The sequence below is a fragment of the Bos indicus genome, chromosome 7 (assembly GCF_029378745.1).
Source record: "Bos indicus isolate NIAB-ARS_2022 breed Sahiwal x Tharparkar chromosome 7, NIAB-ARS_B.indTharparkar_mat_pri_1.0, whole genome shotgun sequence".
NCBI classification, from domain to species: domain Eukaryota; kingdom Metazoa; phylum Chordata; class Mammalia; order Artiodactyla; family Bovidae; genus Bos; species Bos indicus.
In genome coordinates this window covers 6,568,860-6,592,686 of record NC_091766.1, presented here as the reverse complement: position 1 = coordinate 6,592,686, position 23,827 = coordinate 6,568,860, and the positions used below count along the sequence as shown (strand labels likewise).

General features: G+C 48.1%; 1 protein-coding gene across 10 annotated transcripts in view; it reads right to left on the bottom strand.

Annotated features, from left to right (window-relative positions):
* The window catches only part of EPS15L1 (epidermal growth factor receptor pathway substrate 15 like 1), a 105,213-nt gene that overhangs the window by 64,561 nt on the left and 16,825 nt on the right, over positions 1-23,827 (bottom strand). For 6 of the 10 annotated variants that reach the window (XM_070792604.1, XM_070792599.1, XM_070792601.1 and 3 more), the window contains exons 1-8: positions 15,185-15,244; positions 14,958-14,999; positions 14,668-14,757; positions 14,147-14,194; positions 12,262-12,357; positions 11,499-11,651; positions 4,066-4,191; positions 137-196 (exon numbers count right to left, since the gene is read on the bottom strand). In XM_070792604.1, coding sequence (XP_070648705.1) covers positions 137-196; positions 4,066-4,191; positions 11,499-11,651; positions 12,262-12,357; positions 14,147-14,194; positions 14,668-14,757; positions 14,958-14,999; positions 15,185-15,229 — 660 coding nt within the window. In that variant the 5' untranslated portion in view covers positions 15,230-15,244. Of the gene's footprint in view, positions 1-136; positions 197-4,065; positions 4,192-11,498; positions 11,652-12,261; positions 12,358-14,146; positions 14,195-14,667; positions 14,758-14,957; positions 15,000-15,184; positions 15,245-23,827 lie in introns of those variants that run through there. The other 4 variants (XM_070792602.1, XM_070792603.1, XM_070792600.1 and 1 more) reach the window with 3 other exon arrangements.

Below are 23,827 nucleotides of genomic sequence, written 5' to 3'. Positions count from 1 at the left end.
CAGCAGAGACTAACATAATATTGCAAAGCAACTATACTCCAATAAAAAAAGAAAGAAAAAAGTCCAGAAATCCCCACACGAGTGGCACGTTTCCATCCTCAGGAGGGTGGGGAAAAGAGTCTCAGCAGGGACCTACCACTGCAAACTCATCTCTGTCCAAGTGCCCGTCCTTGTCGATGTCGCTGAGGTCCCAGACCTGCAAGGGAAGAGCAGCAAGGCTTAGTGGGGGACGGTACCTGGGCTTCCCGCAGGCAGGAAGGGCCTGTGTGGTGGCAGGCATGCCCACCAGAACTCACATTCTGACTGCACACCCAAGTTAAGACAAGGAAATCAAAGTGCATTTAAAAACCAGTCTTTAGGTTCTCTGAAAAGCCATCATCCGATGAAGTGTTGTCAATTCCAAGATCCTTTCCACCATATTGACGATCATTTTCACTAACAAATGACCATGATTATAATCACGTCTAATCTGGTTTTTGGAGAAGGCAACAGCACCCCACTCCAGTACTCTTGCCTGGAAAATCCCATGGGCGGAGGAGCCTGGTGGGCTGCAATCCGTGGGGTTGCAAAGAGTCGGACACGACTGAGTGACTTCACTTTCACTTTTCACTTGCATGCATTGGAGAAGGAAATGGCAACCCACTCCAGTGTTCTTGCCTGGAGAATCCCAGGGATGGGGAAGCCTGGTGGACTGCTGTCTATGGGGTCGCACAGAATCAGACACGACTGAAGTGACTTAGCAGCAGCAATCTGGTTTTTAGTCTTTGGTTTTAGTACAGCTCTGGCTCTGAACACAAGCCCGACCCCTGCACGTGCACACACATGCACACACACACACACACCCTCCCCCACACCCCAGCCCCATCACGGCTGGGAAGGGCCATGGGCATGCACTTGAGTAGGACTATGGGATCGTGCCTCCTCTCCCCTATCAGTGGATGGTGAGAAAGAGGCCACAAACTATGCCAGGTCAACCTAGCACCCAGAAAGACAAGGCAGGCACAGATCAAATGTCATGTGCTAGGTTTTCCAAAGTACAATCAAGGCATGAGCTTCGTGACCTAGGTCAGCCATCCAGGACCAGTAGACGGGCCGGCCTGACTCGGACACCAGTGCCCAGAGCCAGGCAAAGGGCCAGGGTCCACCCACGATGCTATGGATGCTGTACCCGCACCCAGTGAGCCACGAGCTGCTTCAGCTCAGGGCTGCTTGTCATGTGTGGGCCCTCCTCTTCACCTCCTGCTGCTATGTCCTTGGCCTGGGCCACTCCATCACTCCACAGAGGCCAGAGCCTCAGCTGGCCTCCCTGCCTCCAGTCCTGTCCCCGGGGTAACCTCAGGACCTGCCCTAGAACGCACTCTCACCCCACTTCACCCCACTGACAGCATTCAGACCCTGCCGCTCCGCCTGGCACAGGGAGCCTTGTGCCCTTAGTTGGGCTCCACACCCCAGCCCATCGTCCTGGGACTCCACCTGGACCTCCAGGGCCCTCAAACCGTTCACAGTCCCCTCAAGCACATGGATGCCCTTTCAAGTGCCTGGCACTGGGCTGAGCGCTTTACGTCCATGGTCTCAGCTAGGGAAGAGCAGCTCAGGAAGAGGAGCGTTCCCCAAAACACAGCACACACAGGCCTTCCTGGTTCCATGGTCCCACCCCACCCAACAACACTGATGTCTGGGGCCAGCTCACCTCTGTGGAGGCCACCCTGTGCACGGCACGCTACTGAGCAGCATCCCTGGCCTCTGCCCACCTGCTATCAATAGCACCCAACCCACGTGGGGCAACCAAGAGCGTCTCCAGACACCGCTCAACATCCCCGTGGGTGGAACTGCCTGGTGAGAACGCCAGCCCTCCTCGGCATGCTGGGCGGCCTCTGCGTGTGCCATCGCGCAGCCAGCCTTCTCAACCCATCATAAGCCCCTGTTCCCTCCCTCTGGAGGCTACAACCCAGGGGCATCTCCTCTAGGCAGCCTTCCCTGCCTGCCCTGAACCCCCCGCTCAGACAGGTCAGGTACCTCCCCTTCTACTACTGTCCCCACCAAGCAGAACTGTGATTATCAAGGAGGCAATGGTGGGGCGGGGGAGTACCAGGGAAAAGTGAGAGCTCTGGGACCACCAGGACCTCATTCCCCTCTCCATGAAACCCCGAGCAACCAACTGCCCATTCTCAAGGCCCCCATTTCCTCATACGGAAAATGGAGGACTTCCCTGGCAGTCCTGTGGTTAAGACTGTGCTCCCAGTGAAGGGGGCACTGGTCAGGACCCGGTCAGGGCAGATCCACGTGCTGTATCTCAAAACAGAAAAGAAAGAAAACAAAAGTGACAGCACCCGTAACACCATCCATAATAAAGGAGCTGCAGGTTACTCAGAGACTTCATTCCTGCAAAGCCCTAGAACAGCGTCTGGCACATACTAAGCCCCCAATACATAAATACTGGGATCTTAACTATTGCTTACTTATTTGACCTCCAGGACCGTATCTATTAATGATTCTATCCCCCTCTTCCCAGTGCTCAGCACAAGGCTGGCGCAGAGCAGACTCCAAAAAAAGGCTCCAGATGACTAACTGGATACCCAATGTGTGGGTGCAGGGGTGCACAGATGAATGAGCGTGCACAGATGCGGGGACGGACGCCTGAGTGCACCGATGCGCGCATGCACAGATGGATGGGTGCGTGGCCGTGGGGGCGCGCATAACACAGGTAAACGGGTGCATGTGTGGGCTGGTGTTTGGAAGGAGGGAGAGAATGAGAGAAGAGCAGAGAAGTGAGCCCTGTGGAGAAAACCTGGTGCCAGGGTAGAAGGTCTGCAGAGCCCACCCTCCAAGCGGCAGCTCCCTTTCTGATAAGGCACACTCACTTCTGTCGGTCTCCTTGCCCGTGCACGACTTGGCTTTATGACACTATCGCAGCCCGCTGTCGGGTCCTCTGAAGAACTGCCAAATAAAGGCACACCCTGTGCAGGAGCAGATCACCCCGTCCTGCCCGATAAAGACCACTGGTGATCACTGTGGGTCCCCCAACAGGTCTCCATCTACACCACACCACAGCCAAGAAGACAAAGGGGTCTGTGAGATCCCTTTTCTCAGTGGTCTCATTCCCAAACCAAGTCCTATCTGGGCGCCACAAAAAGGGGCCAGAATCTGCAAATGTGCGACTCAAAGAGGGGCGTTACTAGGGGACTCCACGTGGGCAGGAATCTGCCCCTTGCCCACAGTTCTACCCAATGGCGCGAGCCTGACCCACAGCCGTGGCCAAGGGCAGCGGGGGCCTTGTTCTGTCCTCCTGCTCTAGGTCTGCGCCTGTCACCTCAGCAGCTCCATCCAGACAGAGGACAACATCCATCCCCTCGATCCAGAGTGGCACGGAGACAGCCACTGCAGAGCTGGGCTCTGTGCACAGGGTAGACGTGAGCGGCCATAACCAAATCTCAGAAAGAAAACAGTCAGGTTTAGAGAGCTGGATCTAAAAAACTTGTAGGGACTTCCCTGGTGATCCACTGGCTGAGATTCAGTGCTTCCACTGCAGGGGCATAGGCTTAATCCCTGGTTGGGGGATGAAGATACCGCATGCCGTGCAGTGCAGCCAAAAAATAAACTTTTAAATACTTGTGTTTAATAGGAACAAAACTGAGGCTTTAAAATAAAGGGGTGGGGGGTGGAGAATGCATAAAATTTTATCTAAACTTGCAGCAGAATTGAAGTACCTTTACCTTAGGTTCACAGGGAGGAAAAAATAATGAAAAATAGAAAGGAAATACAGACATATATGACCACACTCCTCCCCTAGAGGTCTGGCTTCAAGTCCAGCTTGGCCTGTCCTCAGTCCTAGGCAGCGAGAGCACCTTTGAGGTTGCCACCCCACGCATGCTGGGAAGCCTCTGTCAGCTGCACTCTGTGCGGCCCTGAGCCAGCCCAAATGCAGTGACCACTCCACCCACAGCAGCTCCTGGGAAAACTGACGGTGCACAGCTGTGCCGTAAGGCCTTTAAGTGTCAGGGGAAGTGGCGGGGTGGCATACCAACCAGATTCAGCAGTAGTGCCCTGTATGAAAGAACCACTTACCCTGCCCAGGACATCAAGAGGCAGCTTGGAGTTCATGAGGACTGGCTTGACTTTGTCTCCAGACAGCAAACCATTGACAGGTAAGAGGCTTTCAAAAATTCCATCAAATTTTGCCTTTTCTTCTACCTAGTTGGAAAGAAACAGCCTGAGTGAGGGGAAAAGTATGAGTGTCCAAAATGAGAACTGACCTTGAAGCTGACTGAAAGTGGGCAAGGATCCAGCATTGGGCTCACCTAAGAGCACAGGACAGTCTTCCTGCACTTGCAAAGTAAAGTCTAGGCAGAAGGACACAGTCCTCGAGTGACTACGGATATGGTGGCAAAGGTCAACAGGGGAGAGAGGAGCCTGGCAGACCATATGGTTCACGGAATCACAAGAGTCGGACATCACTTAGTGACTAAACAACAACAAAAACAGCCCAAGGTAATCCACAGATTCAATCCCCATCAAAATACCAATGGCATTTTTCATAGGATGAGAACAAGTAATTTTAAAATTTGTATGGAAATGCAAAAGACTTCAAATAGCCAAAATAGTCTTGAGAAAAAAGGCAGAGCTGGAAATATCAAGCTCCCTAACCTCAGACTATACTGCATAGCTACAGCAATCACAACAGTATCCTATTGGTTCAAAAACAGACAAAGATCAAAGGAACACAACGGAAAGCCCAGAAATAAAGCCATACACTTATGCTCAATTAACCTAAGACAAATGAGGCAAAAACGTACACTGCAGAAACGACAGTCCGTTCAGTAAGTGGTGCCGGGGAAACTGGGCAGCTACATGTGAAAGAATGAAACCAGAACGTTGTCTTACACCACATACAAAAATATGCTCAAAGTGGATTAAAGACCTAAGTGTAAGACCAGAAAACCCCTAGAAGAAAACACAAGCACAACACTCTTTGATATAAATTGTGGCGATATTTCTTTAGATCTGTCTCCTAAAGCAAACAAAAGCAAAAACAAAAAGAAAGAAATGGAACCTAATTAAAAGCTTTTGCACAGCATAGAAAACCATCAACAAAACGAGAAGGCAGACAGACAAGATGGCAGAGGAGCAGGTGGAAGTGGAGTACATCTCTCTCCACAGATGCATCAGGAGTACATCTTCAGATGCAGAAGATCTTGCAGAGAACAGCTGAGTACAGGCAGGAGTCCCTGACCACCGGAAAGGAACACACAGACTCAAGACCCAGCACCTCCCAACTGCCGGGAGCACCCAGCGCAGGATACCTCACCCAAATAAGGAGCCAGGTAAGAACACAAACCCAGTCATCAGCAGACAGGCTTCCCCCAGATACCCCAAAACACACCACCTCACACAGCCCTGTCACCTCCTCCCACCAGAACACAAGCACAAGCCCCTCCTGACGTGAAGCCTACTGAGGCCACTGGACCAACCTCACTCGCCGAGCACAGAGACCAAGACTGAGAGGAGCTGTGACCCTCTAACCACAGGACAGGAGACCTCAGACACAGTCAGCTAGACAAAATGAAAAGATGAGAAATACGGTGCAAATGAAGGAATGAGGTAAGAACTCACAAGACCAAGTAAGAGGAAATAGGTAAACCACCTGAAAAAGAATTCAGAGTAATATTAGCAAAGATGATCCAAAATCTCAAAAATAGAATGGGGAAAACACAAGAATCATTTAACACACTTAACCAGGACCTAGAGTCGGACACGACTGAAGCGACTTAGCAGCAGCAGCAGCAAAAGAAATAAAGAAAAAATAAACAGTGACGAACAACACAATTACTGAAATTAAAAATACTCCAGAAGGAATCAACAGCAGAATAACTGAGGCAGAAGAATGGATAAGTGAAGTGGAATGGTGGAAATTCCACCTCAGAATGGTGGAAATAACTGCTAAAGAGCAGAGTACAGAAAAAAACAATGAAAAAAAATACTGAGGATGGTCTCAGAGACCTCTGAAACAATATAAAATGCACCAATATTCAAATTATAGAGGTCCTAGAAGAAGAAGAGAAAAACAAAGTGTCAGAGAAAAATTTTGGAAAGATTATAGTTGAAAACTTCCCCAACATAGGAAAGGAATAGGAAAGTCCATCAAATCCAAGAAACACTGAGAGTCCCATACAGGATAAACCCAAGGAGAAACACACTGAGACCTTTATTAATCAAACTAACAGAAATTAGACACAAAAGAAAAGTATAAAAAGCAGCAGGTAATATACTTGCTGCTTTGGGAAACCCCATATGCTTAACAGCTGATCTTTAAGGAGAAACTCTGCAGGCCAGAAGGCAGTGGCAGGATACACTTTAAGTAATGAAAGGGAAAAATCTACAACCAAGATTACTCTACCCAGCAAGGATCTCATTCAAAATTGACAGACAGATCAAAAGCTTTAATGGCAAGCAGAAGCAAAGGAATTCAGGAGCACCAAATAAGCTTTACAACAAATGCCAAAGGGACTTCTATAAGCAGGAAACACAAGAGAAGGAAAAGACCTACAAAAACAAACCCAAAACAATAAAATGCTAATAGGAACACATATATCAATAATTACTTAAAATGTAAACTGATTAAACACTCCAACCAAAGACACCAACTGGCTGAATGGATACAAAAACAAGACCCATATATATGCTGTCTACAAGAGACCCACTTCAGACCTAGAGACACGTATAGACTGAAAATGAGAGGATGGGAAAAGATTTTCCATGCAAAAGGAAATCAAAAGAAAGCCAGAGCAGTAATTCTCATTACCAGACAATAAACAATAAACAATATTATAAGAGATAAGGAAACTACATAATGATCGATCCAAAAAGAAGACCCAACAATTGTAAATATTGATGCAACCAGCATAGGAGTGTGCTCAGTCACGTCAGTCATGTCCAACTCTTTGGGACCCTATGGACTGTAGCCCACCAGGATCCTCAGTCCATGGAATTCTCTAGGCAAGAATACTGGAGTGGCTTGCCATTTTCTTCTCCAGGGGATCCTTCTGATCCAGGGATCAAACCTACATCTCCTGCACTGCAGGCGGATTCTCTACCACTGAGCCACCAGGGAAGCCAAATACATAAGGCAAACACTAACAGACATAAAAAGGGAAATCAACAGTAACACCATAATACTGGGTGACTTTTACACCCCCACTTACACCAATGGACAGATTATCCACAGAGAAAATTAAGAAAACACAAGCCTTAAATAGACCTAACTGATATCTTCAGGACATTTACCCAAACACAGAAGAATACCCTTTCTTCTCAAATGCCACATGGAACATTCTCCAAGATAGATCACATCTCAGTTGGGTCACAAGTCAAGCCTTGGTAAATTTAAGAAAATTCAAGTTGTATCAAGCATCTTTTCTGACTACACCACTATGAGACTAGATATCAATTAGGGATATCTAGGGGGGGGAAATGTAAAAAAACACAAATATGTGGAGATTAAATATGCTTCTAAATAACCAACAGGTTACTGAAGAAGTCAAGGAGGAAATTTTAAAAATACCTTAAAAAAAAAAGTGACAATGAAAACATGATGACTCAAAACCTATGGGATGCTGCAAAAGCAGCTCTACAGGGAGGTTTAGAGCAGTACAATTCTACCTCGAGGAACAAGAAAAACATCAAATAAACAACGTTACCTTATACCTAAAGCAACTGGGAAAAGAACAAAAAAAACCACCAAAGCTCGTAGAAGGAAATAAATCATAAAGATCAGAGCAGAAATAAATGAAAAAGAAATGGAGGAAACAATAGCAAAGATTAACAAAACTAAAAGCTGGTTCTTGGAGAAGATAAACAAAATTGACAAATCATTATCCAGAATCACCAAGAAAAAAAGGGAGAAGACTAAAATCAATAAATTAGAGATGAAAGGTAGCCTGTGAATGGAAGAAGAGATTTGGAAATGGTTTACCTCGTAAGGGGTTAATATCTAAAAATATACAGAGAACTCATTCAACTCAGTATCAAAAACCAAACAACCGGATTAAACAACAGGCAGAGGATCTGAAGAGACATGTTTCCAAAGAAGTATTACAGATGGCCGACAGACACATGAAAAGATGCTCAATGTCATCACCAGGGAAATGCAAATCAAAGCCACAACGAGGTGGCACCTCACACCTGTCAGAATGGCAACTGACAAAAAGACAAGAAAAAACCAGCGTCAGTGTGAGTGTAGAAACAACCCTGTGCCCTGTTGGCAGGATCGTAACACAGCCCAGCCACGACTGGAAACAGCATGGAAGCGCCTCAACAAATTAGAAGAGTCGTACAATCCAGCAATTCCACTTCTGGGTATTTTTCCAAAGAAAATAAAAACCCTAATTGGAAAAGACGTGATCCCTATGTCCACTACAGCATTATTTACAATAGCCAAGATACGGAAGCACCCCAAGTGTCCATCACTAGAAGACTGAAAAGAAAGTATGGTAGGGGGCATTTTTCACCCCTATTCTTTACCACTGGGCCTGGGGGCTCAGTGGTAAAGACTCTGCTTGTCAATGCAGGAGACGGGCTTGATCCCTGATCCAGGAAGATCCCACATGCTGCAGAGCAACCAAGCCCACGTGCCACAACTACTGTGCCTGTACTCTCGTGCGCAGGAGCCGCAACTGCCGAGTCCACAGGTGGCCACGACTGCGGCCCGCGTGCCCCAGAGCTCGCACTCCACACGAGAAAAGCCACCACAGGGAGAGGCCCGTGTGCCCCAGAGCTCGCACTCCGCACGAGAAAAGCCACCACAGGGAGAGGCCCGTGTGCCCCAGAGCTCGCACTCCGCACGAGAAAAGCTACCACCGTGAGAGGCCCGCACATCGCAGCCAGACAGTGAGCCTTCACTCACTGCAACGAGAGAAAAGCCCCAGACAGCCAAAACTAAAGAAAATATTTTAAAAGATGCGGTGTGTGTGTGTATACATATACACACACACACACACATACATACATATACACAATGGAATTATTATTCATTAAAAAAACAAGAAATCTTGTCAGTCATGACAACATGGATGGATCTAGAGGGTTTCATGCTAGACGAAAGAAGACAGAAAAAAAGAAAAACCAGATGATCTCACTTACATGTGGAATCTAAGAAACAAAACAGAATGAAAACACTCTTCGATACAAAGAAGAAACAGGTGGTTCCCAGAGAGGAGGGGTGGAAGGCTGGGCAAACAGCTGAAAGGAATTAAAGGGTACACACTTCAAGGTACAAAACAAATAAGCCAGGGGATGCAATACACAGCATAAGGAATCCGGTAACAGTGTAGGGACTTTAGATGCAGACAGATGCTTACTAGGCTTACCATGGTGATCATCAACACATGCAAATGTCAAATCGCGATGAAAAGTAGCATAACTCTGAAACTGAAACTAACAGAATGCTGTACATCAACTACATTTCAATTTTAAAAAACAGTTAAGATAGTGAATCGGGACTTCCCAGGTAACTCAGTGGTAAAGGATCCACCTGCCAGTGCAGGAGGCACAGGAGACTCAGGCTCCATCCCTGGGTCGGGAAGATCCCCTGGAGGAGGAAATGGCAGCCCACTCCAGTATTCCCGACAGGATAGTCCTGTGGACAGAGGAGCCTGGCAGGCTACAGTCCATGGGGTCGCACAGAGTCGGACACGACTGAGCACGCATGCATGCAAGACAGTGAATGTGTGACATATATTTTACCGCAATTCAAAAGAAACTGAAATCAGAACACAGGCAGACACTGAGCGCGCACCTCGCCGTCAGCACTGAGAAGCCCACCTCCCTGCATCTGCCTGGAGTGCGGCTTCTCCACAGATCTGTCAGACTTGCCGACTCTGGCTTCAGGAAGCCTGGGGACTTTCACAACAGAAAAGATCGCTACCAATGGTCACTGATCTCTGAAGGGACCCGAAGCTCTCTGCCCCATCACGGCACCATTCCTTCCCCAACTCCCCTCTTCAAGGCCTCACAGGCTCCTCAGTCACCAGCTCTTCTCTTGAGGACTCAACACAGCCCCTGCTGGAAAGAGGCTGAAATGGTCCGAGGAGTAATAAGAGCCCTTTAGAACCATCTTTCACAATGAAGCAGATGCTTTTCAAAGTAGATGCCATGCAACTGGACTACACAGAAAGAAATCCTTCGGAACTATGATCTCGGTTGGCAAAGTGCCTGATTTATCACAAAGGCAACTCCTTGCCCCGGGTCAGCTGAGGCCTCCCCGCCCTGTCCCTGCACAGACCTCTCCCCGGGGTTCCCTCCTTGAACCCTTCCAAGGGTCCAACCCTATAAAAAAGGACAAAACCACCTGGGCTGGGAGGTGTCTATTTTTTTTGAATTTACTTTTAATTGGAGGATAATCACTTTACAATGTGGCATTGGTTTCTGCCGTACAACATGAATCAGCCGTAAGTATACATACACCCCTCCCTCGTAAGCCTCCCCCCCACACCCCACCCCAGCCCTCTGGGCCGTCGCAGAGCACCGAGCTTCCTGTGTCATATGCAGTTTGCCACTGGCTGGCTGCCTCACACATGGCAGTGCACACAGTCAAGGCCACTCTCCCAGCTAATCCACCCTCTCTTTCCTTCGCTCTGTCCACAAGCCTGTTCTCCACGTCTGCATCTCTACCCCTGCCCTGCAAATAGGTTCATCAGTACTGTTTTTCTAGATTCCATACATATGCACTAATACATGACATCTGTTTTCCTCTTTCTGACTTACTTCACTCTGTGTAACAGGTTCTGGGTTCATCCGCCTCACTTCAACTGAAGAGAGGTGTCTATTCGATAGCAGGACTGCTGTTAATGCTGGTATTTAAGCCAAATAAAACTGAGGCAACCTAACAACAGTGAGCTGGGAGGAATCTCACTGGGAGACCATCTGAGTCATACACAAATTGCCTTCAGGAGTAATTCTGCACTTATTAAGAGACACACCACTCATTTCTTTTCTTTCTAGAGGCAGTAAGACAGCTCTGTGGCCTTAACATCCTGTCTTTAAAAGAACACTATAAGTGGTGAGAGAAGTTTTTCAAAAAGAAATGACAGCAACAGAGAGAAAAGAACTGTAAAGCACAAACTGGCTGGAAATAAAGGAGAAAGCTATGAAGACATTTTGGAAGTCTTCAAGCTTCAGAGTTCGCACAATTTCTCCTTCAATCCTGATTAACCTACCCGGGCAGCAAAATCACAGAACATGAGCCAGAAACACAAGGTATCCACTGTGAAATTTTCAGAATGCAACATTTGCCTGCCTTAGTAGGCAACAACACCCAATTACAGGAAAAGGTGATGGTTTTTTGCAAAAGACTCTAATTTGGAAAAGTATTTCATCCAAATTCTGTGGCACAGTCACTCTGAAACAAAGTGGATACAATCATCCTATGAAACGTGCTGAACGTCATAAATGACTAAAACAAATGAAAGTGAAAGACAGCTGCGGGGGCCTGGCCGGGCACTTACCCTCACAGCCCAGTGGGCCTCTGCAGAAGGCGCCGTGACCATGAGAGGGCTGCTGCTGTCGTGCTGAGGAGAAAGAGAAAGACTCCACTGTAGCTGGCACCGAATTCTACTACAGGAGCATGTGTTCACTGTAAGGATATCCATTTCACAGTGCTTTCAAAAGGGAAAAAGATCTCAGAAAGTTAAACACAGAATTACCACATCACTCAGCAATTCTCCTCCTAGGTACAGACCCCAAAGAACTGAAAACAGGTATGCAAACAATTCCTTGTACATGAATTATTATGCCCACCAACAGACAAATGGATCAACAAAATGAGGCAGACCACAGAATGCAATCTTAATCGGTCATGAAAAGGCATGAAGTACTGACACATGCTACAAAGTGGATGAACCTTGAAAACATCATGCTGACTGAAAGAAACAAGACGCATGAGTCTATAAAATGCACAGACATAGAAAGCAGACTAGTGGCTGCCAAGGGCTGGGGGCAGGGTGGGGGGCGGGCAGAATCGAGAATGATTACTTCATGGGTACACGGTTTTCTTTGGGGGAGTATGACAATGTTCTAGAACAGACAGAGGTGATGGCTACACAATGCTGTGAATGCACTAAACAGCACCCAATGGTTCATTTTTAAAATCAATTTTAGATTATGTGAATCTCCCTGCAACTAAAAAAAAATTAAAAAGAGAGAAAAAAAACATGGAGAGAGAGAGACGAACAGATAAATTAGAGAAGCATGGAGGTCTCTGACACTTACAAATTTAGGCGGTGGCATGTTCAAATTCAGATTGCTCAAGGTAACCTCGTGGCCGCTCTGTGCGCAGGCGACTAGTCTCAGTGCAACATAGAAACCCTGCAAATCCAAGAGAGGGGGACGCGTGAACCCCGCCCAGCTGGCCGCAGTGGTGGAGGAGCTGTCTGCAGTCCGGGGCTGTGGGGGACGAGGGGTTTCATTTCGCTTCAGCAGGGGAGCCCACACATGTTCAAGTCTCAAAGACTCCAGCAGAACCGGTCTCACCCTGGGAGCACTGTTTAAATGAATGTGCTAAAACAGACTTAGCCCATTGCTTTCTGAACGCTATAAAATTGCAAATAGGTATATTTTCAGAAACAATGAGCCCTCAACATTTAGGAAATGCTAGCGTGTACAGTTTTAAGTCTAAAGGGTGGTTCAACTATGCACTGACTTTTTAGAAATGGTTTGGAATAGACGCAGCTGTTTGGGACTTGACACTCATGATTCGGTGGGTCCCCCTGGCCTCGATGAACAGAGTGTCCTCCACTCAGCCCCGCTCCTCAGCGGCCAGACGAGAACTTCATCTCCCACACAGGGACAAAGGACCCGAACTAGGGGCCCTGCCTCCTCCTCACCCTCCTCCGAAGCGAAGACTGGCCATGCCACAGGCTTAGGGCACTTGTGCAGGATCACCTAGTTCTTCTAAACTGATCAATAGGCCTAAGAACATGGATTCTTTTTAAAGCTGTAAACACAATTATGGTTTTAAAATCTTCTTCATAGAAATGTGAGCACTAGAGCAGCCTTTCTCAGGCTGATGTCTACAGAATGTCCGTGTAGCATGTAGAGAAACGGGGACACCGGTAAAGTTAGAAGAACTGCACTCAGCAAAGATAACAGGGTTCTTGGGGCTTCCTTGGTGGTCCAGTGGTTAAGACTCCACACTCCCAATGCAGGGGGCAGGGGTCTGATCACTGGTCAGGGAACTGTGATCCCACATGCCATGTGCTGCAGCCAAAAAATTTTTAAAAAGAGAAAACAGGGTTCATTCCCACAAAGGTCCTCTGACCCCTTAACACACAAGCGCGCTATGAACCTCAAGCAAGGGAGGAGCAGCGGATGGCACTTACTCCACAGGTCGGATCACGGACAGTGATCCACACCCCTTGGAATAGAGTTTGGGGAAAGACTGAACTAAATTAAAACATGACCAGTTAAAAATCATAAGTACTAGCTTCCCAGGTGGCGCAGTAGTGAAGAATCCAACTGCCAATACACAAAAAGTCTCAAGTACTGTAACATTCCACTTACAGGATATTCTCAAAATGACGGGATTCCATCACAGAAGGAACCAGCGGCTGCCAGGGTTCAGGGTGTGATACCCAGGGGACAGCATGAGGAGGGTTCTTCGGGGCAGTGAGAATGTTCTAATCCTGACAGTGGCGGTGGTTACTTGAATCTATGCAAGTGATACAATTACACAGAATTCTATACACCAGAGACCAAAACCACACCAAAGTGCCTATGAACGTGGTCAGCTCCGGGTTAGGCCTCTGGTCTGGCGTCATGCGGACCTGAGCACCGTGCTTCGGGACAGCAGGGGAAGGACACACAAGAACAATCTCAACTATTTTCTGCAACTTCCCTGACAGAACATTTGGAAAACATGTGAATCACTTGTAACCACACAAAATATTAAAAAGATTACGCTAACCAGGAAACACGGCTCCAAGAGTTCAAGAGGCCTTTATTTTGAAATGAACCCTCGCTGCTGTAATAGTCTGACGGCCCCACTTATGTCTGGTGACACTTGTCAGTGGCGACAACAAGGGAGGAAGTGCAGAGGTGACCTGGCCTGGGGCTCTGGCCCAGCCCCTCCACTGACCCGGTGTGTACGTGTATGTACCTGTTTGTCCAAGTACCCTTTACCTTCTGGGTCGGCCAAGTCCCATATCTGTGGAAACACAAAAGGGCTCATGAGTGTGACCGCCGATCATTTCCTCAGCAAACAGGAGCCACCGTCGCCACTCACCTATACATGTGAGCCTTATGTATAGGTCCCAGCAGCCAGACTCAGATGAGGTGAATGGCCTGGACCCCTCCCTCTCCCCAGCGAGGCACACAGCAGGCAGCAGCACAGTCCAGAGAACTCCCAAGGGTACCAGGCTCCAAGGCCAACGTAAGTCCATAGCTAAGACCCCAAGAGGGCTCAGGCCCCTTGTCTGCTGCTACCCAAGCAAAGGGGGGCAGCAACCATTAAAGCATTTGCATCCACCCGTTACAGCCCCGAGAGGTTCGCAGTGGCCAGCCCGCTTCCCAAGAGGAGTACAGACCCCACGAAGAGGGGTCTGCACAGGCCAGTGTTCACCTGCCAGGGGAGCCCTGAGGGTGGTCGCAGAAGAGAAATCGCTATCGTTCATCACCTACCTTCCCAAGGATAATGTCTGAGAGTCCAGACTTCTTTAGAAAAAGTGCAGCTTCACTCGCCCCAACTCGCCCTGTGTATGCTGGGTCTACCTGGAATTGGGGAGCAACACTTGAGATAAGGCTTTGGCAGCCGAGCAGCAGGAAAAGCAACACCCGTGACACTGGCTGCTAGCTGACAGCTGGGAAACAGAAAGGGAGGGAAGGCCTCTCTGGGTTGCAATTCACAGCTGGGGGTTTCCAAGTCATTCCCTCTCCAAGCTCAATCCAGAAAGACACTAGTGAAAACTTACCTGCTTGTAGTAAGACTCATATAATGGATTTCCAGCGGGAATCTGTAAACAAAACCACAGACATTGGTCAAATGTGGACACAAAGCCTCTCTTTAAAAAAAGTGTCATCCCTAAATCTGTCATCACCAAAATACATAAATATTAAAATCAAAATGTAAGCACTTTAAATGTCCTCTCTACACAGACTCCCTGGAGGAGGAAATGGCAACCCACTCCAGTGTTCTTACCTGGGAAATCTCATGGACAGAGGAGCCTGTCAGGCTCCAGTCCATGGGGTTGCAAGGAGTCAGACACGACTGAGCGACTTAACAACAAAAAACACAGACTGCAGTTTATTCTCAGACAGACATCTCACACTTCCTCAGTTTAGAAAAAGGAAATGCTAATGCTCTCAAATAAGTCCTGACTCCAACACAAACCAGGCGGTTGTTCAGGAAGGAGTTGGTTTCGATTCACTGACCGATGGGATTTCGGTGCGTCCAGGAGCTCACGGGGAACAGACACCATTATCCCTTGAGACTGTTCTCTGGCTCCAGAACCGGAACAGGAGTCTCCGCAAGTCACCATGAATCACCAGTCACACCAGCTTCAGACTGGTTTCCCTGCTCCAAGGCTTATCCCCACCCATCTGGTCTTCCTCCAGCCACCCACCCGAAGGACTGGGCAAAAAGGCACTGACCAGCCCCAGGCACCAGGAAAGACGTGGCCAGTGACAGCTCCCACTAGGACAGGCAGGAAGTTCAAAGTCCTCAGCTTGGCACGGAAGACACTCCATGTTCCGGCCATCAGATTTCCTAAGATGCTGCTGTTCAGAGAAGATAACCACCTGATCTACAGTCAAGAGGCTAATTGAGACACGCCTGGATTCAGCTTGGTGGAGGCCAAACCCTCACACATCCAACAGTGTCTGTGGTCTCTTTCCAACCTCAGCCAGTCGCCCCCCCAGTGACGAGATCTGCGGGAGTGTGCCAGCAGGGGCAGGAATTCAGCACCTCTAAGGAGACTCTTGAAAGTCCCTTGGACTGAAAGGAGATCCAACCAGTCCATTCTGAAGGAGATCAGCCCTGGGATTTCTTTGGAAGGAATGATGCTAAAGCTGAAACTCCAGTACTTTGGCCACCTCATGCGAAGAGTTGACTCATTGGAAAAGACTCTGATGCTGGGAGGGATTGGGGGCAGGAGGAAAAGGGGACGACAGAGGATGAGATGGCTGGATGGCATCACTGACTCGATGGACGTGAGTCTGAGTGAACTCTGGGAGTCGGTGATGGACAGGGAGGCCTGGCGTGCTGCGATTCATGGGGTGGCAAAGAGTCGGACACAACTGAGCGACTGAACTGAACTGAACTGAAGGTGCTGGCTGTAAAGGCTCTTACACGTGTTGGTCTTTTATTGTGTGAAAGGAAAAAAGCGGGACACCGCAAAGGTGCTATTGACTTAGGGAGCTGAGAAAAGCGAAGAAAACAACATTATGCTTAATCGTATGGAAGAACAGGTGTATAAACAGCTAAAGAGAAGAACGCCAGGAAAAATGAGTCCCGGATGACAGTGCTCATTTTAAAAGTCTTCAAACACTGTTGTGCAATTTTTCATAATGAATAAAACGGGGGAGGTGGGTTTGTTTCAGCTACAATCACTGACTTGAACCAGCCCAAGGCTTGCATACTACTGTGTAGTAAAGAGTCACCTCAGTTTAAAAATAATGCCCAGGTTACGGTCAGCTTCTCTGGGGGATGGCAACACCTGCAAACACAGGAAGAAGTGAAAGTACAAGAAGAGCAGCAGCAGAGGATGGAAATAGAAGAAAAGGAGCACAGAGGCCTGAACGGAGGCAGAGGAGAGTCAGAACGAAAGAAAGGGGGGAGTCCTGGGAAGGCAGACGGAGAGGGGCAGCGCAATGTGGAAAAGCCAGAAACGGGACTTCCCCGGTGGCCCAGTGGCCAAGACCCCACTTTCCCGATGCAGAAGCCCACAGTTCAGTCCCTGGTCAGGGCACCATTCCCCGCACGCCGTAGCTAAGACTTCCCTCAAGCTGCACCTAAGACCCGCTGCAGCCAAAATGAATACATAAATATTTTTAAAATATACTGCTATGTGATACAGGTATCTTAAAAAAAAAAAGGCAAGACAGGAGGGTAAAGACTGATGCTTGAGAAAGAAAAGACGACACCACAGGAAGAAACGAAGAGCTAAGGGGGCTTCCCGGACAGCCCGGCGGTTAGGACTTGGTGCTCTCATTGCCGTGGGCCCAGGGTCGAGCTCTGGTCAGGGAATTCAGATTCGGCAAGCAGTGTGGCACAGCCGGAAAAAAAGCTAAGTGTACAGCAGCTACAGCAACTCCCAGGATGGCAGCTTCCTCCCGCCCTGGGCCCTTGCAGATACCATTCTGGGAGAGGCTGTCCCCCTTAGCTTCTAATGACTTAGACAGTAGTGACCACCATCACACCCTGTTTGATTGCCAGAATTTAAAATTCCACATGAAATCACAGAATTCAACAGCAAAAAAACAAACAACCCACTATGACTTAAAGTCTTCATATGCCTATGAAGAAATAGGCAGAGGATCTGAACAGACACTTTTCCCAAGAAAATATTACAGATGACTAATAGGCATGTGAAAAGACACGCAACATCACTAATCATCAGGGCAAGGCAAATAAAAACTACAGTATCCCACCTCACACTGGGTAGAAAGGCTAGCATCAAAAAGATTAAAAAGTAACAAGCATTGGTGAGGGTGTGGGGAAAAGGGAACCCTTGAACACTGTTGGTGGGTCTAAGTGGCTATGGCTGCTATCAAAGACAATACGGAGAGTTCTCAGAAAATTAAAAACAGAACTACCATGCGATCCAGCAATTTCACTGCTGGGTGCTTATCCAAAGGAAATGAAAACACTAACTCAAAGGAGAACAAACAAACAAACACCTCCATGGCCACAGCGGCACTGTTTACAACAGCCAAGACCTGGGAGCAACCTAAATATTTACTCACTGATGGCTGAATGGATAAAGAAGGCGTGGTGTGTACACACACATTCAGAGGAACACTACTCAGTCCTTAAAGGAGGAGGTCTTGCCATTTGTGACAACGTGGATGAACCCTGAGGGCATTATGCTAAGTGAAATAAGTTAAACAGGGAAAGACAATCTCACTTGTACGTGGATCTGAAAAACAAAAAGCCAAACCCACAGACACAGAGAACAGAAGGGTGGTTGCCAGAGGTGGGAAGGGCGGGGGGGGGGGGGGGGGGGGGGGGGGGGGTGGGGGGGCGGGGGGCAAAATGGGTAAAGGTAGAAACTTCTCAGGATAGAATAAGTTAGTTAATAACATTGTGTTGTATACTGAAAGTTACTAAGAGGACATCTTAAAAGTTCTCATCACAAGAAAAGAAACTTTATAACTATGTGTGGTGATGGGTGTTAAGTATTGTGATCATTTCACAACATGAATAACAAATAACAAATCATCACATTGTACAGGTGAGACTAACATAATGTTATATAGGTCAACTGCAATCTCAATTTAAACTAATTAACTAATTAAAGGTCTACATGCTCTCCAAACACATCACCCCGGAGGAATAAGGCCAAGTGAGGAAGCAGAGTCAGGCCGGCTGTTTGTGACCTCTCAGTAAAGGTGATGGTGCTGGGTCCTGATAGTACATCATGTGCTCGTGGCTCACGGGAGCAGAATGCAAGACCCTAGGGACCCCCCCCCAACATGGAGAAAGGTCCCCTTGCTGCCAGCAATCGGAGAGGCATGGCTCTGAAATGAATTTCCAGTGGTATTTTTTTAAGATCTCATGGTAGGCAGGAGAGAGGTTTCTAAGCTACTGTGATTCCAATGAAAAACAGAGTTATGGTATTTGGAGCACCAAGGGTTAATAACTGTCTCAAACTTCCCAAATGCTTCCGAATCAGATCCACGATCAGGAGAAACAAGACCCCAAATAGTCCAGAAAAGGCCCTGAAGCCCCAGGCCCCGAGGCCTGGACTGTCAGTGCTAAGGACTCCGCTCATAGGCAATCTGTACTCAGAAGTCGATCCCAAATGACCTACAACTAATGGAAAACCACGGAGTATGCCTCACTCATTCCTCACTAAATACAGGGATCTGTCTGGGTAACCTGGAACAATGACGGCAGTTAAGAGGTTCTGATTTAATTACACACACGTCAGCCACTACATATGCAGAAGGGGGCGGGAAAGGGGAAAGAAACATCGGCAGATCTAACTGGCACTTCCTCTTACCACACAACTTCCCCCCAGGAACAGTGGAGTCATGCCTGCCAGCTGCCCGATACATGACTGCAACAGAACTGACGACAAACGCCGCGAAGCCTCGAGCCCCTGGACGCCAGGCAGACACTGTGGACACCAACAGCTCGCTGCGGGCGGCCACGCTGCAGGACAGAGCCCCTGAGTGCTGAGAGTGGGCGCCAGAGCCGCCCACCTCTGCCCAACCCCGAGTGAGGCCAGGGCAAAGGTAGAAAGGGAACAGGCCAGGGGACAAGGCCTTCAGTGTTCAGAGGCTGCGGACGGCTCAGAGATGGCTTCAAGAACGGAAGTCAGACAGAGTCTGTGCAGCAGGGCATTCTCCTCCACCAGCCCAGGGTGCTAAGAGGCCATCTTTGACTCTGAATTATTCACTGACATTCAGTATAACTTTCACTTTGGGGACTTTCCTGTCGGTCCAGTGGCGAAGACTCTGTGCTCCCAATGCAGGGGTCCTGGGTTCAAACCCTGGTCAGGGAACTAGATCCCACATGCCACAACTAAGACTTGGCACACCCACATAAATACAAAACCTGTGAATCTCATCTTTCAGCTGGTCTCCTAAAATACTCCTAAAATACTAAGAAAAGTTCCCAGGGCCTCTTCACTGTCTCTTCCAGCCCAGAAGTGAAAGTTGGTCAGTCGTGTCTGACTCTTTGCAACCATGGACTATACAGTCTATGGAATTCTCCAGGCCAGAATACTGGAGTGGGTAGACTTTCCCTTCTCCAGGGGATCTTCCCAACCCAGGGATCGAACCCAGGTCTCCCGCATTGCAGGTGGATTCTTTAACAGCTGAGCCACAGGGAAGCCCAAGAGGCACTGTACAAATGGGGAGACAGGCAGGGGAACACAGCAGGGAACAAGCTCATATCCTTCTACTCGGAGGCCTTTAAAACTCCACAGTTCATGCAAGTGTGTGTAATTTTAACACCTGGGGAAAAGCAGCTTCAGATGAGGAACACGGCAGTACTGCTTTGGAGGGGAAGCCCTGAGGACTGGGCTTCCTAATCCTCTCAGGACTGAGTCCATCAGCTCCGATTCCTGCTTTCATACAGGGCAGGAGCTCTTCTGCAAAACAAAATCATGATCGCTCGCCTTGCTTGCTTCAAAACATTTGTTACGTAAACCCATTTTCATTTTTAAACTTTTAGAAAAAAGTATTTATAATCCTTGATCTGATAAACAGTCCATCACACTTACTGAATGCTCACTGTTTTCTATCCAGTATCTCATTTAATTGTTTCCAACAATGCTACAGGGCAGATACTACTGTTTGCCCCCATATACGGGTGAAGGGACCGAAGTTACCTTGCCCAGGGTCACACAGCCCAGGAGTGATGGAGCCAGAGGAGCCCCAGGCCCTGGGACACAAACCCACTCTGCACTCTGCAAAAGCAGCCAGGGCGTGACAGAGCTGGACACAGGCCTGCACAGCCTCCTGTGCACGCTCGCCCGAGAAGACGCAAACACGTGACTGTGTCGTGGTAGGCTGCAGTCGACGGACGTGGTCAAAGTGCACCACTTGACTTCAGCACAAGAACTGACTTAAAAACCAGGGCAGCCTGCCATTTCCTCAGGAACACTGAGACTCCGTAATGGCCATATTTTTCAAAGCTATTGCTAAGTTCTGCAGGAAGTTAGGCGCATACCACCAGAAGACATCCCTGTGTGAGTGCCTACTTGGAAAACCAGATGCTGAGACCAAAACAGGGCTAGAGAAGTGCTCACTTGATAATCCCTGCATTTCGCCTTCCTCTTAAGTTCCCCTGGCAGTGTGCACAACCATCCCCCTGGCAGTGTCCACAACCATCAGCCCGGCAGTGTGCACAACCATCACCCCACCCCGGCTATGTGCACAACCGTCACCCCACCCCAGCTGTGTGCACAACCGTCACCCCACCCCAGCTGTGTGCACAACCGTCACCCCACCCCGGCGGTGTGCACAACCATCCCCCTGGCTGTGTGTACAGCCCTCCAGGCAGGCCAGCCCACATTCTGCAGGCAAGGAAACCAGGATATAACTCAGTAGCTCTCACAGAGCTTCAGCAAACACTGGGGCATCCTGAACCTCCCTGAAACTGACAGCTCCCTCCATCTGCTGGATCCGAGGCCTCTAAGCCAGAGCTAAGGTGAACACTGCAGGAAGAACTGAGACAGGAGAAAGAGCCTTCATAAATCTTGAGGAAAGAGATATCCCAATTTTAAAAAACTAGCCAAGGATAAGAAAAAGGTGATTCTGAAAGAAGGGATGCAGCAAAGTTAGGGGAGATGTTCAGTTGAGAGACTGCAAAATGGAAGGAAATGCCAGTATTTGCTCTCAGGCTGGCAAAGGTGCAAACACGACCTGGGCCCTGCCAGTGGGAAGATTCAGTGGGTGGAGGGGTTTTCTGAGGCCAGCGCAACATGCGGTACACGTGCATGCCCCCACACGCAGGTCTAACATGATTCCAAGTCTTCATTGATACAGATGTGATTACTCTAAAATTTATACAGAAAGGCAAAGGAACTAAGCTAGAACAATGTTGCAAAGGAATAGAGTGGGAGGACTCTGTCCACCGGATTCCAAGGCTTGCTACAAAGCTCCAGTAATCAAGACAGCGTGGCACTGATGGTGCTAAAGACACACAAAACCGTGGAACACAACAGCGAGCCCAGAAGCAGACCCACGTAGATATGCCCAAGTGACTTCTGACAAAGGTGCCAAAGCCAGCTAGGAGGAAAGAGGCCCATGTCCACAAGGGTGCTGGAGCGACTGGCCATCCTCCAGAGAAGAAAAGGAGCCTGGAGACATTAAGTCTCCCACTTTCTACAAAATGAATTCCAAAGGGATCACAAGCTTAAATGTAAAGCCAGAAAACTTTCAGAAAACAACAAAGGAGAAAATATTCAGGACTGGGGGCTGGGGAGAGAGTTCAGATGTGCCACCAAAAGGCTGATTCAAAAGAAAAAAAAAAGGAAATCGATAAACTGGACCTCAGTTTATCGATTTAAATTTCAAATGTTTGATCTATGAAAGACTCTGATAAGTGGATGCAAAGACAAGCCACAGACTAGAAGGAAATACTGCTGACCCTTGAACACTGACTGTGGAGGTTAGGGCACCCACCCTCTGCAGTTGAAAATCCAAGTGTAACTTACAGTCAGCCCTCTATACACAGCTCCTCTGTTCCACATCTGTGGAGTCAACCAAACTCGGATCAAGTAGTGCTTGACTGTAGCACACACTTACTTAAAAAAAAAAAAAAAAAACTTTTAAAAAATAAAGAAAAAGAGGCCACTCCTTCAGGGCTGGCCTGCTCAAGAAAGTAAAAAGAAAAGAAAAAATTCACATATAAGTGGACCTGCACAGTTCAAACCTGTGTTGTTCAAGGGTAACTATTTGCAAATCACATATCCAACAAAGGACTGGTACCCGGAATACATAAAGTAAAAGTGAAAGTAAGTCGCTCAGTAGTGTCCGACTTTGCGACCCCATGGACTGCAGCCTGCCACGTTCCTCTGTCCGTGGAATTCTGCAGGCAAGAATACTGGAGTGGGTAGCCATGCCCTTCTCCAGGGGATCTTCCCGACCCAGGGATCAAACATGGGTGCCCCACATTGCAGGCAGATTCTTTACCATCTGGGTCACCACAGAAGCCAGGAAGGAATACATAAAGAACTCTCAAAACTCAACAACACAAAAAGGAACCAATTCAATGAGAACATGAGCAAAGACATGAAGGGACATTTCACTAACGGGATGTACAGATGGCAAATATGGACATGAAAAGATGGTCAGTACACCTTCAGCGGCCAAGTGCAAATTAAAAACCGCAGTGACAGGGAGCCATATTCAATATACTGTGAGAATCCTAGACTGGAAAAGAATCCGAGAAGTTAGATTTATAACTGAACCACTTTTCTGTGTATCTGAAACTAACCCAATATTGCAAATCAACCATACTTCAAGTAAAAAAAAAAAAAATTCTCTTGAAAAACCACAGTATGAGGCCACCACACAGCTACCAAAACGACTAAAACAGCAAACAGTGACGCTGGTGAGCATGCAGAGAAACTAGGTCACTTCTACATTGCTGGTGGGAATGTAAAAAAGTGAAATTACACTGGAAAACAGCCTGGCATGCAGTTTCTTAAAAAAAAAAAAAAAACTAGACGTGCAACTGTCACAGACCAGCAACTATCCTAGGCATTCAGAGACACGAAGATTTAAATTCACAGAATATCCTGGACTCAAAGCTGAGTGCAGCTTTATTACTAACAGTCTCGCAACACTGAAAACACGCCAGACCTCCTTCAGTGGGTTTTTGCTCTAATGGACCATGGTCCCACAGCACCGTGGAATACTACCTGGCAATGAAAAGGAATCCACTCCGGACAGACACAACAACCCAGCAGGATCTCCAGAGCACTACTGTAGTGGTGGCTGTTTAGTTGCTCAGTCCTGTTCGACTCTTTGCGACCCCATGGACTGCAGCCCACCAGGCTCCTCTGTCCATTCCCAGGCAAGAACACTGGAGTGGGGTGCCATCTCCTTCTCCAGGGGATCTTCCTGACCCAGGGATCAAACCCACGTCTCCTGCATTGGCAGGTGG